The sequence below is a fragment of the Xiphophorus hellerii genome, chromosome 13, assembly GCF_003331165.1.
Source record: "Xiphophorus hellerii strain 12219 chromosome 13, Xiphophorus_hellerii-4.1, whole genome shotgun sequence".
In the NCBI taxonomy this organism is placed as follows: Eukaryota; Metazoa; Chordata; class Actinopteri; order Cyprinodontiformes; family Poeciliidae; genus Xiphophorus; species Xiphophorus hellerii.
The window spans coordinates 3,632,242-3,646,113 of record NC_045684.1 but is presented as its reverse complement, the minus strand read 5'-3'; the positions used below and the strand labels follow the sequence as shown (position 1 = coordinate 3,646,113).

The 13,872-nt window shown below is 35.0% G+C and overlaps 2 protein-coding genes across 3 annotated transcripts; one reads left to right on the top strand and one right to left on the bottom strand.

Annotated features, from left to right (window-relative positions):
- Positions 1-1,544: 1,544 nt before the first annotated feature.
- Positions 1,545-6,128, bottom strand: LOC116730548 (major histocompatibility complex class I-related gene protein-like). The gene is made up of 6 exons (XM_032579870.1): positions 5,974-6,128; positions 5,588-5,848; positions 4,206-4,484; positions 2,801-3,103; positions 2,510-2,611; positions 1,545-2,239 (listed from the first exon to the last, which is right to left on the bottom strand). Exons 1-6 carry the CDS (start codon positions 6,032-6,034, stop codon positions 2,190-2,192), a joined length of 1,056 nt encoding a protein of 351 aa, XP_032435761.1. The 5' UTR covers positions 6,035-6,128; the 3' UTR covers positions 1,545-2,189.
- Positions 6,129-8,448: 2,320 nt separating this feature from the next.
- LOC116730558 (major histocompatibility complex class I-related gene protein-like) lies at positions 8,449-13,103 on the top strand. Of its 2 annotated transcripts, XM_032579887.1 has the most exons (6): positions 8,449-8,544; positions 10,262-10,525; positions 10,836-11,114; positions 11,422-11,724; positions 12,041-12,142; positions 12,315-13,103. In XM_032579887.1, exons 1-6 carry the CDS (start codon positions 8,496-8,498, stop codon positions 12,335-12,337), a joined length of 1,020 nt encoding a protein of 339 aa, XP_032435778.1. In that variant the 5' UTR covers positions 8,449-8,495; the 3' UTR covers positions 12,338-13,103. The 2 variants fall into 2 exon arrangements, with proteins under 2 accessions (XP_032435778.1, XP_032435777.1); XM_032579886.1 differs by having other exon boundaries at positions 12,041-13,103.
- The last annotated feature ends 769 nt before the right edge of the window (positions 13,104-13,872 follow it).

Genomic DNA, 13,872 nt, shown 5'->3' with positions numbered 1-13,872 from the left:
TTCTTCTTTCTGTTTTTTTTTATGCTAACCTAAAAACTCCAGTTTACTCAGCTCTTGTAGTTTTGACAAAATTAATACAAAATTTTTTAACACAACTTACTGTAAGTTTATCTTTTCACAAACTCACACATTTAGGTTCTAAATCTAAAACTGAGATCTGATAAATTTATTTTATTTAAAGAGTAGAAGACAGTAGAAACAACTAAATTTGACTCAAATGTTTTGCAGTGTTCAGGCTCATCAGCCTCACCTTTCATTTTTAGGACTTCGGTCTGCCAGTCACTAAACATTTGTCGTGAAGCCGGTTTGTCACCTTAGCAACCATTCCTATCCTGCGTTGATGAAATGAGGAAGTTATGGTTAAATACTAACCTTGAGTGAACTCCTGGCATTGATTTATGCTAAAAGTGCACTACGTCAACATTTCATGTTTGGAAAATAATCTGTATTTTCTATTTGTACCAGATGTAACTAATGTAACTGAATTGTTTGTGTCATGATTTGCAGCATTTTTGTCATTTCCATCATTTCTGTCAGGTGAAGGTGGAGTTGCTGGACAAGCCCATATAAATGTAATGAGATTTCTGCCATGTCACTTGCAGCTTCATGTAAAAAGTTTGTATTTAGAAAGAAATTTTGTGAACTACAGTATCTGCTCATCTCACCTTAATTACTGTTGGCTGGGTGAGCTGCTTTTGTTTGGTTAGGGATGTAAGGGATTGTAATGAGAGCTTGGGAGACAAGGACCAACTGGTGACAACAGGCAACAGAGAACAACAGATGATCTGATAAAGAAACAAACGAACAAAGGAGCGTTTTGTGAAGTGCATCAATCCTTTCACTGATTTACCCGTATTGCTGCTGTTACTATTTATCGTCTTTTAGCTCCTGTGTGGCTTGAGCTCACTAAGAAGCTGAATCCAGACCCCTGATCAGCAAACCATTCATCATTTCTTTATGTGAGATACTGTGAAATACTTGAATACATATGTAATTGCATCAGGTCTGTAGGGATTAACATATGAAGTGAAATCTGGATTTGATCCAATGACTGTGTTGTTTCTGAGTGGTTGAAACTATTTTCATGGAGGTAAATTTACAGTTTTTAATAACTTTCTTCAGAAAAACACAATATAGATTTTGTGGCTAAGCTAAGAAACAACCTTTGGATTTGGAAAAGTTTTTTTTAAGCCACTTCCCACATTACTCCTCACACCTCACCAGTAATCTGTTATATCTATCAGCTTCTTGAATGCAGTTGGAATTTTGTTTTTACATTTCTATCTGGCTCTGAGTCATTTTTAGTTGCTGCCAGTCTGGCTGCTCAGGTTGTCATGTGCCTATTTGGTCTTCAAAAAAAAAACTCCAGAAGCATTAACCTTGTGTGGCCTTGAATATAACTTAGATCAAATACACATTATGTTTTAGTATATCACAAGTTTTTGCTCTCGTCTTAATTAACAATACTATCTTTTTTGGAACTATTCTTGTATCTCTGTTGAAGAATTGCTCCCTCTTTTCCTAGAGACAAAATAATTAAAATATTCAACATCCAAGGTTTTTTTTAAATATATATTTTTTAGGGATGTTTTGTTGTGAATTTAAATAGAAAAAGGACCAGTTTGGGGAGATAAGAGCACAACAAAGCATAAACAAACATACATTCTCATTGCAATAAAAACTGAAAAAATTATAAAATTTCTAAGTCTTCAGAACAAACATTTTTTAAATGTTTCCCCCCCCCCCCCCCCCCCCAACAGGATTAGTGTTAGCTATAAAACGTCAGAAGTATAACACTACAATACAAACTATTTGTAGCCTCACAAATTAACATTTTTATAAAGTAAATTAACAATTTTATAATCTGAAATATAAGTTTAAGCAACAGTAACACGATTATTAACAAGTGCATTAAAGTGTCCTACAAAAATGGTAATAAACTCCCTCAGTAAAGACAAAACTTGTACTGATATTCATAAATATTTCTACATCAAAAGATGACTACTTGGCTTCTTAGACTTAGTAAATTATAATTAGGATTGTAAAATTCAGTGGACCCCAGTCTCTGGTCTTTGCTCAGCTATACAAGTAGAGATTATTCACCATTTACAATTAATTTAAGCTACACAAGAAAGCCAAGAAAAAGATGAATTTTTAAAAAAAGTAAATCCACTTCTTGAGTTGTAGGTTCAGTTCTTTAGGTTCTGCTTCTCAGAGACATCAGAGTCTCTGTCAAGAGCTGCAAGATTAAAAGATAAAGAATCAGATTTTCTCATGGACAATATAATTTTTTTGTTTAACATGTAAAGATCAGGATATGATGAATTATTTTCTACTCATTACTACGATACACATAATCTCATTTTGAATTCTGTCCATATTGCTCCCTTCATACATTGCTATAATATCTCTGTTGTTATCACTTAATACTGTATAATAATGAATATTTTAAAGCAGGAGTCAGAAAAACAACAAATTGTGTCAAAAACAACTAAATAAAAAGGTTCACCTTTTTTCTTTTTACGGGATAGATATGTGACACCCAGGGCAATCAAAGCACAAATAAACATTCCAGCGATGGTGGTGAAGACGGCAATGTTACTAGGATTCACTGTTAAAGACAGAAACAAAATACGTATTTTGACAGATGGAAATTCACCTTTTCACCAACATTCAGTATCTCTGATACTATTTTATCTGTAAACTAAGAAACTAAGGCAAACTATCTACTAATATCTGTTAAAAGTAGATTATCTAGAGAGAGCAAAAACATATAACAATTTGAGATGTTTCTTCTTACTCTTGTTGGTTTTAATCACTGCTTCATCCAGTCTGAGGATGATTTTGTCTTCAGTGTCAAGGAGCTGGAAAACACAGTCATATCTCCACCAGTCTGCAGCACTGACTGAGGAAACATTCAGGTCAGCACTCATCTGGAAGGTCCCATCGTTGTTGGGAAGGATCTCCTCATGGTTCATGAACTGATGGATCTCCTCTCCATCTTTCCTCCAGAACAGCCTAGCTTTTTCAGGATAGAAACCTGTAGCCTGGCAGAGGACTGGAGCAGAGGGAGACCTCTGCAGAAGAGACAGTGAGGGAAGCTCTAGGTACGGACAGGAATTATAAGAGAGTGCCAAGATAGCAGATGAAGGGGTTGGGTAAAAATAGATGGATAGAAAAAAATTTATTATTCAGTGAATGATATAAAAAAGGTCATCCTCCAATAAGCTCCTGTTTGTTGGAGGAAGAAGGAGGCTGAAGATTGGTTAAATTGGAAAATGTTAAAACTGAGGTGCAAAAAAGGAGGAGCAATTAGAAAAGATTTCATTCAAACATAAAATGATGGAAAATTTGTATTTCTATGTCAACCAGGAGTCAAGTTGACTATTTTTTATGTATAAAATTGTTTGTATCCCTCTGTTAATGACTGAAACCCTCTTGGTTCTTTTTTTTTTTTTAATGATTGTCTTGAACCACAATTCAAAAGCAATGTCTGATTTATTGGCTAATTTTCAGTAAATTTTTATATTACTTATATAAAAACTTGAATATCAAGTTTTTTCAGTGAGCATTGTGGACTTCTTGGATGTTAACAGAGAAATACCAATAATTTTGTCCACATGTTTGACAGTATACATGTAATATTATTATATATTATGATATATTTAGTATGCATGAGCATTTCAATATTCACAACATCCATCCATCCATTTGCTAACATCCTTGTCCCTAGTGGGGTCGGGAGGTGCTGGTGCTTCTCCAGCTACGTTCCGGGCGAGAGGCGGGGTCACCCTGGACAGATCACCAGTCTGTCGCAGGGCAACACGGAGACAGACAGGACAAACAACCATGCACACACACACACACACACACACACACCCACACACACACACACACACACACACACACTCACGCCTCGGGAGAATTTAGAGATATCCACAACATGATATTGATTTTTAACATTCAGATATTTCAATTCTGGGTAGCAAAAGAAAAAATCTTGGACAGTTTTTATAGTTTCATATTTTCATATTCTGTTTCACAGATACTTAAATTTGAAAGAAGGAAATAAATTACAAATGTTTGTTCATGTTTGGGTAACTGTGCAAAAACCCAGTGAACACAGAAATTCCCTAAAGTGAAACTGGTACACAATGGCAGCATAACCCTGTGATAAAGTTTAAAACTGCTTCTGGTCACTTTACCTGTTCTCATCAGAAAGTTTCTCCCATAGTCCAAAGATCTCTTCAGCCAACCAGGGCACAACTGTGAGAAGAATATCTTATTATAGTCCAATCTAGCTCTGTCAGTGTCCCAGGCCAGTTTGGTGGGGATGGCTTGTTGTTTTAGAGCAATCCATGACAGCCTCTTGAAGTCCAGAGCAATGAAGTCTTCTCCATTATAACCATACTGCAAAAAACCAGTAAGCTCTCCAGTCTCTGTATCCCAGCCACAGGAATCAATCCACTGGAATACATGGACACCTGAGAAAAACAAAAAAAACAAAAACAAATAATCACTGACTAAATATGCTTACATTCAAAATGACTGCAGACTTCTGCTCTTCATATAATTTGTATGGTTGGGAAGGGAATTATGTGACTTAGCATAATGTTGAGTTGCAGTAATGAAGCATGCTCTCTGAGTGAGTTCAGCTGCTGTTGGACATTTAATGAAGTGAGAGCATTTAAAAGTTTTATTTTCCTCCTTCTGTTTTCAAATGTAGTCATGGTAGAATATTCTGATACCGTAATGAAACTTTAGAAAGTGTTTCACTTTAAAGACTGAAAATATGCAGATGAAACAAACAGATTAATTCATCCATTCATTCATAAATCAGATATATGAAGTAGCTGGTAGGAAATGCACAGTGAGAGAGGCATATAAGTAGCATAATATAACTTAATTGTGATAAGTTACAATAGAAATCTGTTGTAAAGCATTCTAGGGGACACTCTTCATTAGACCCAGTTATTATCTATAACCAGCATCACCTTCTTTAGTTTCAACTTTCCTTTTTATCAGCAGTTATCAATCTTGGTGTAGATATGAACCCTCAGTTAACTTTTGAATATCTCTGGACGACCTTCTTCTATCCTCAACATTTCCAAAATCTTCCCAGGAAAGCTGGTGCATGTCTTTGTCTTCTCCACATGCCCACCAAACTGAGGAGCACTTTCTTAGAGGTTTATTGATATCTCTTTTATTTTGTTATTTATCCATTGTAAATGTTTGTTTTGTTGTTAACCCTTTGAGACTGCAAAATCAAAAGAGCAATATCAATATAGTGTATTGTTAAAATTGTTTTGACAGTTTCAAATTTTAAGAAAAAAAAAATACTATTTTCATTTTCATCAGTCTAAAACATTGTTTCTCACGGTTTTCAGATTTGATGAAAAAGATAGTGTTAAAGGTTGTTTTTTGTGTTTTATTCCTAGAGAGCAGTGTCTGTTCAAACTACTCGATTTCTACAAATTATAGGTGATGTTGCTGTTTATTTGTATGCTTTTAAATTTTGATAATTTAATAGTTCCTGAAGTTTGAAAGTCGCAAGTTTCTGTCACATGATGAACTGAAGCTACTGTACCTTCAGGCTCTTTGAATCTTTGCTTCAAATCAGAAATCCTGGCCTGAATTGTGTTCGGTAGAGTGTGAGAACACATCATCTTGAAAAAAGTGAGCAGTTCCACATCGTCATCCAAACCTTTCTTCACCCAGTCATGTATTTTAAACTCTGTCTGGTTGCAATAAGCGATGAGAGATCCGTCAATTTCCGCAACAACCTCAGACTGAGAGGAGTGGGGGAGACCCGAAGATCCAGAGTAGTAAAACTTCAGAAAATGTTTCTCTTTAAGCACAGAAAACATACAGATAAAACACATTTTAAAAAAAAATATGAATACATATTTTAAAAATTTATTGCATCTGAAAGTACGAAAATCCTGAGATATTAGAACTTTAATGTGAACTCACCAGCTGATGAAAGGAGACAGAAAAGTAGCGTAAATAAAAACTTAATCATCTTGTTCCACATCCAGCCGTGAAATGCGCAGAAGACGAGCTGCACAGTCTGTGTCCCGTACAGTAATGCACTCTGCGCTGCGTCTGCTTGAACTAGCAACACTGTAAAACATTCGTGCCGCATTTAGTTGTATACTATTGGGCATCTTGTCCCAGAAGTATGGTGCTGCGCGTTCTTCCTTTTGCCCATATATGGAAGACGCCGTGACAGAGTGCAGCTGGTTTGTTAGGGACACAGATAATCAGCATTTACATTTAAAAGCAGGTAGATCGCTGAGATCAGATCCCAGCCGAGGAGAGAAGGAAATTAGAATATAGGCTTCTAAAGAATAAGTTACAGTTAAAAATATCAGATATTTTGGGATATTCTTCTTCCTCTGAATATTTATGTTATTTCATAAAATTTCTTAAGAAAACTAAACTGATAGAAAGGATTTAGTTTTTTTTTTTTTTTAAGTTGCGTTCTGATCCACACTCCATACCAGTAGGTGGCGGTAATGCACACCATCAAGTTGCTTGCCAACCGCCATTAAAAACAAAAAGAAGAAGAAGAAGAAGAAGAAGAAGATCAGATCCCAGGCCAGGTGTGATTAGGAACGGTCTGGAGTTGGGACGGCTGGTGAGGAAAACGAAAAACAGATTTATATTGATGGTTAAAAAGTTGAAATTAAGAACTGAAAGAGAGGAAGATGATGATAAAGAAGTAAGAATATATCGGACTCATGGAAGTCGGCGTCGAGGAAATGCTCAAAATGCTGTCGGGAAAACCCGTGGATTGGTGAAAGTACTTTGGACAAAGACACAGCTGTGCTGTGAATGGACCAGAGTGGAAAAATAATATAGATAACGAGAGTTACAGTGAAACATCGAGTAGTGAAAGGATGAGTCCAAAAAGAGGAAATTCTTCAGCGAAGGCAGGTGTAGGAAAGAGGGGAAGAGTGGTGAAAAACTGGGATGAGTCTGAAGAAGAAATGGAGGAGAAATAAGGGAGTTTAAAGTAATTGTTAGAGTTAACGAGGAGAAGGGATTGCAAACGATCAGCCCAGTTAAATTATCCACAATTCTGAAGAATCAAGTGGGGGACATTACTAATACAAAACTTCTAAGAGATGGAAATTTAATGATAAGTTGTAATACAGAAGAACAAAAAGACAGAGCATGCAGGATGAAAGAAGTAGGAAAATATAAAGTGACAAGCGTGAGTCTGGTACAAGAAGGAAGTAAATGGAGGAAGGGAGTAATATGGGGGATCCCGATTGAGGTTTCAAATGAGGAAATAAAATCAAATCTCAGAGGAGGAAGAGTTAAAGATGTAAGAAGGCTTCAGATCTTTAAACATGGAGAGAAAATGAACAGCGAAAGTGTTTTGATAGTTTCATGAAGAAAGACTTCCAGAGAGAGTCTATTTAGGATATTTGACCTACAATGTAAGAGAGTATATGTCCCACCACTGATTAGATGCTTTAAATGTCAAAGATTTGGCTGTACAGCACAGATGTGTAAAGGAAAAAGAAGATGTGCACGATGTATATGATATTTGGCCATTCATAAAACATTGATCAGTTGGTTGGTTGAAATAATTTAGTTTCACTAATGTATTATTTTATTCAGACACTTACCACTCATATTAGATATTTTGGAGATATAGTTAGAGGCCAGACTGAGATTGTTTTGACATGTTCAGGTGAGACACAATGATTACATCAAGACATGATGTTGGAGCAGAAAGGTGAGAGACCAAATGGAGATTTATGGATGTGGTGAAATACGACATGAAGTTAGATGGTGTAATGGTAGACGATGGAGAGGACAGGACTAAATGGAAACAGATTATTTACTGGGCAAACACTGAAAGGAAAAGCCGAAAGAGAAGATACATACCAAAAGCATGCATGTAAGAGACAATTACATTTAGGTAGTTCACTTTTCAAGAGAAATTTTCATGAAAAGTTTTGAGCATTTTAAAAGCAACACTTCCCTGTCCTTTTTTACTTCTGCTTTTATTACTTCTGTTTCACTTTAAAAATTGAACTATGGTAAAAAAAAACCTTTAGGAAAATTTACAACACTTAAAACAAATATAACAGGTATTTGGTGTTTTCTTAGAAGGGATTTTTTTATTTGAAATGTTCAGTGTTAGCTCATAAATGAGGAAGAAAATGAATACCAAACACACAAAACACAAATACTGTTATCTTGTAATATACAGTAAGTGTTACTGATTTCTGTTATTGCTTTGAAATAATATAATTTTTAAAGATGTGTTATGGATGAATCGGTATTTCACAATCGTGGATTTAAGCTGCTATGAATTATTAAATGAAACTGACAAGAGACTTCAGTCAAGAATTGACTCACATTAGACCAGCCCAGGAGCAGCTGGGCGGGTTTAAGCCTTTTTAGACATAAATAATAAGTTCAACAACTGAAACTTCCCCTTAAAACTCCATTTACACTTTAGCTTTCAAAACAAGATGAAGTGGTTAGTGATACTTCTCATGTTCAGCCATAGTTCATCTGCAGGTAAGAAAAGGCAAAACATTGCATATGCATGTTTTTTCCTCATTTTCAAATCTGTGAGCTGTTAGCACCTTTTTTAGACTATGGTAATGGTAAAGATCATATTCCTCTATGTTTTTCCACCTTGCTCTGAAATTTATAACAAGACTTGCTATGTGTGTTATCAGACTAGTGATAGGAAGTTCAGTTCAGTTTCTTTTCAGAAAGCCGGGGAACTTTTTGTGTGGCTCCCAACAAAGAGCTGTGCAAAACTCTTCTGTATCCTCATATCTTAGCTTTAAGAAAGGTAAATATGAATGTTTTGTATGTTCATAAGTCCTTTTTTGCAGTTTGAATTTTTATAAGAAGCCTCATACTTGCTTATTTTAATGCATTTATTCTGTTACAAAAGGCACTTTTTTTGGAGTATTTTAATCAAACTTTAATTTTGATTTAACACAAAAACAAATGAACAGAGCACTGCATACAATTCTGCTGAACAGATTCATAATAGAAACAGAGCCAAACTCAGTAAGCAAATGTTGTTTTCAGTGCATACAAAAAAAATCAAATGTCTCAGCCTGGAAGAACTGATTTGTTGTCTCCTCTCTGTTTTTGAAAAGACTCTGTCCAAAGTAAACAAACCACCACATTTCCAATCAAAGCAAAGTTCATTTGTAAGCAGGCAGAGCCACCGACAGCAAGCTGAGCATAAAAAGGAAAAAAAAAAAGCTGAGAGTCGGCTCTCACTCAATGGGAATCAGTTCTTCTGGTTCACTGTACACAGGCTTTTGAGCATGACCCATTACTGCATACATTAGTCTGTATGTGCATACAGAGGTTGAGGGTTCTCCATAGTATTCTAGCTCTTCCTTTTAATGTGTTGTACAAAGGTCAGAGGTTGTTCCTGTTCTGTACTCAGCGTCAGTCACTTCCTCAGTATCAGAGGAGAAGCCTTCACTCCCCACACCGTCTGTATTTACTCTTTGAGCCTCCTCATATATTCTCAAGCTCTCTACATATACACTGTATGCATGGGTGTATATGTAGTTTATAGGATAAATGTTTTCATTGTTTCCTGCAGACTATTAGAGTTGATGTGTTAGATTTTTAAATTAGATTAAGTAGGGTATTGTTCTTGATTATTAAAACATTATTTGTTAATGTTCAACAAACCAGCTTTCAAATAAAATTTTCTGTCTCTATGTTTATGTACAACTGATGTTGACTTGTATGCCTTATTTGTCTTCATGTAACTGCTGAATTTGAGCCATTTTTAGCTTTTTAATAGATAAAAAAAATTTTCCATTTAAGACATCCACTAAGTATTTATCTGACATACACAGAATGCACACATATATTGATATATATAGTTGAGAATTTATGACAGTACATTATCTTCTCACTTTGGCTGGATTTTTAAAATAATATTGTAATAAACGACACAAATAGTTATTAAAAAAGTGCACGTTTGGTATTATTTTTTACGTAAAAATCATCTGTTCTTTACCTGGTCCTGAAAAAATTAATCTAACCTTAACCTATGTGTAAATCTGTTAAATTCATGTCATTATTTATCAAAGAAACATGAAGACAAAATGGAGACGTTTACAATAAACTAAATACCCTCCAGAACTCAGAAGAGATATAAAGTGGATATAAATATTACCAAAGATTTTCACTCAAGCACTGCAGCAAGAGGATGATATGTTTTTTATAATAAAATATGTTTTTTTCACAGAGTCACACTTCCTGAAGATTTACTTCACTGGATCTTCTGGGTTCACAAATGTTCCTGCATTTGAAATTCTTGGAAAATTGGATGACATCGAAGGAGCTTACTGTAACAACAAAATAGTTGATGTAAAAATAGACTTTGTGAAGAAATTATTTAGTGATGATCCAAAACTATTTGAGTTTATAAAAAGTAGTTGCTTTATCACTAATCCTGCCTTCTTCAGACATATGATCGCTGAGCTTATGAAGAAATTCAATCAAAGTGAAGGTACTGTATGTTTATTAATTAGTAGTTTATCTCATAGAGATAACAAATATTCTTAATTTTTAGCAATTTAAGGTAACCACAAATCAATTACTTATTAAACTCATGTTTCTTGTTTTTTTTTTTATCAATTTGTTTTTCATTTTGTGGTCAAAATGTTCTGTAATTTTTAAAAATCTTCAATCATTGTACTTCCCACTTCGAGATAATATTTGTTTTCAACATTTCATCACTTCTACATTTTAATATTGTTTAAAAATCCACCCTGTTATTATAGCCATGTTTAGACAATAAAATATAATTTTTGTTCCAGGTATCCACACTTTCCAGAGGATAGGTGGCTGTGAACTGAATATGGAAACTAAAGAGGTTACTGGCTTTTTGAAGTACGGTTATGATGGAGAAGACTTTCTTGAATTTGATTTAAAGGGACTGAAATGGATTGCACTGAGAAAAGAGGCTCTTTATCTCAAACAGCTTTGGGAAATGGATAGACAAGATCTCATTTTTAACAGAGATCTCCTCACAAATCAATGCTATCAGGCTCTTAATTACTCCTTGGTCGCTGGACACAACTATTTGTTTAGAACAGGTACAGTTCTTCAGATGACTGGATGTACTTCCAGTACATCAACATTGATCTGTCTGTCTCTGTCTTTCGAGAGTTATCTTTAAAATTACATTTTCAATAATAATAATAATAATGCTGTTGTACAACTTTTTCTTCTGCTTTAGAAGCCATTTTATTAAAAGTAGTTTCTTGATGTTTTCTAACAAAGTTGCTCTTCATTGTCATCTAAATGTAACTAAATCAACACAACATTGCCTTACTCTGATTATATCATCCACTTACTACCTCTTCATCCCTTTCCTCTTCTGTTTTCCACCATCATGTTCAGATTACCCCTCAGTTTCTCTCCTTCAGAAGACTCCCTCCTCTCCAGTCAGGTGTCACGCTACTGGTTTCTACCCAAAGAGTTTCCTGATGTTCTGGAGGAAGGATGGAGAGGAGATTCATGAGGGTGTGGACCCTGGAGATATCCTCAACAATGAGGATAGTACATTCCAGTATCGTGTTGATCTGGATATTTCTTCAATCCCATATAAGGACTGGGCGAGGTATGACTGTGTGTTTCAGTTTACTGGAGCTGAGGACAAAATCCTGATCAAGCTGGATAAAGAAGTAATCAAGACCAACTGGGGTGAGCATAAATATCTATATCTCAGACTCAGATATTAGTATCTAACACTGTTAGATGTTTGTAATAAATCTGATGCACTGCTTAAATCAGAAAATCTGGAAAACAATAAACATGTTCTACACAGAAAGATTAATATCTGGTTTGCATAAACGTTTGGGGAGAATCAGTTTGCAAAACTGATGTCATTTTACCACACTCTATGTACCACTTCTTATAAAAAGATCCCAACATGTGGCATTTTCACTAAAATATGACAATTATCAAAACATCTGTGGCTTGATATAACAGTTTTCAATTCTAATTTGTTTTTGTATAGATCAATCATCTGAGATAAGGATTATCATTATTGCTGTCATTTCTTCTGTGATAACCATCATCATCATCGCTTTAGCATTTACTGCCTACAAGAAGAGAAATGGTAAGAGCATCTTAAAGCTGGACTTGTCCTCAAACTTAATCAAGTACAAACTGAAGAAGACAGCAAACCCCTTGTAGAATTTGTTACTCTTTTTCTGACATTTATGTTCCACCAAATAATCTGTGCAGTAATTCTAAGATTAGTAGATTAACAGCATGTTTTTGTTCTTCAGATTCTGAAAATATGTTTCTCTGAGAAACTGACTTGAGAATCAAGATGGAGAAATGCATCATCCTGCTCTGACTTTGGTTTCCTAATGGGATTGTGGGAATTTAAGCCTTTATGAAATCAAAAAGAATAAGTTAGGCTTTATCAAAGTAATACCTGTCATTCATTTAATTTGTACAAATAAAATCCCTCTAAGGATGAATTCATACCTACATTATCTTTTGGTCGTTTGTAAATGATTTTATGCTGTATTGTATTTATTACCTACATGTATTGCAAGCCACATTTATTGGCAGCAGTTGATAAGGATGAGTAAAAAGCCTTAACATAAATGTATATTTTGTTGGAGAAGCATTAATGGATGTACATAAAACAGCATTTCCTTTTCACTGCTATTTAGCAGCTATGTTTATGTTGCATGCACCATGGTCAATACTATGTTTGAAATGCATTGCAGTGATATTTTTACATAAAGAAGCCTGTCTCCTAAACCTGTTTCAACAGAACAAGGAACAATTTTGATATATGCATAATGTTTAGTAAAAGTGTATGTAACTTATAGACATAATGAAAGTGGATATGTTGAATTCCCTAAAAGTACAATATAATGAATTAAGTGCAATGATCTGTTCTGCCACATTTTTGCTGCTTACTTTGACATTGATGTTTTAGTGGCTTCATAGTGAGAACTATTTCCTAAATGGATATTTATGAGAAATGTACAACAACTGTAAATCTAAATCCAGCTGTGTTATACTTTGCACTTCTTTCATTAAATATCACCTACAAACCAGTTTGACTTTTTTGTCTCCACCATAAAATAAACAATGAAGTTAAGATCAGTTATTTAATATGGTAAATAAAAAAAGCTTGTTTTTAAGAGAAAGATCCTCTCTGTACATAAAGTACAGACTTTACAGCAATCACTCCTCCTGAATTAGCATTTAGCAACAGTGGGCAGTCAACAGCTCTCCGTAGTTGACTTTGCAGCAATCTCTCACATTGAGCTTGTAGAAACAGGGCAGAACTCCACTTTAAAAGTAAAAATGATTAATGTGAGTGGTTGTCATGGCCAGAGAAGACACAGCATACACAAAAAACAGAAGCACAAATCCAATTATACAGTTGGATTAATCTAAAATTAATAGCTGGAGCAGTTACTTTCATTGCTCCATCTTCATCTAGCTGACAAAAACAGCAAAGCAAATAAACTCTGTTATGATTTGCGGTGGTGATGAGGAGCTGAGGAAAACACAGCTGACCCAGATTATGGTTGAAGAGTGATTGATGATGAATTTAATGATAAACAACAATCCAGAGTCCAGGCAGCACAGAATGAGCAGAAGGCTAAGAACTCATAACTGGTAGCAACTGGTTGTATAATAGACATTTGATGGCAGACAAGACACCAAGACGAGACAAGGACCCAACAAAGAACAAGGAACACAGGTGGGTTTAAATACACAGGGAGACAATCAGGAGAAACAAGAAGCAGGTGTAACTAATCAAGGGTTAGACGGGAAAACACAGAGACTCCACAGAACACAGAGATCTAAATAAAC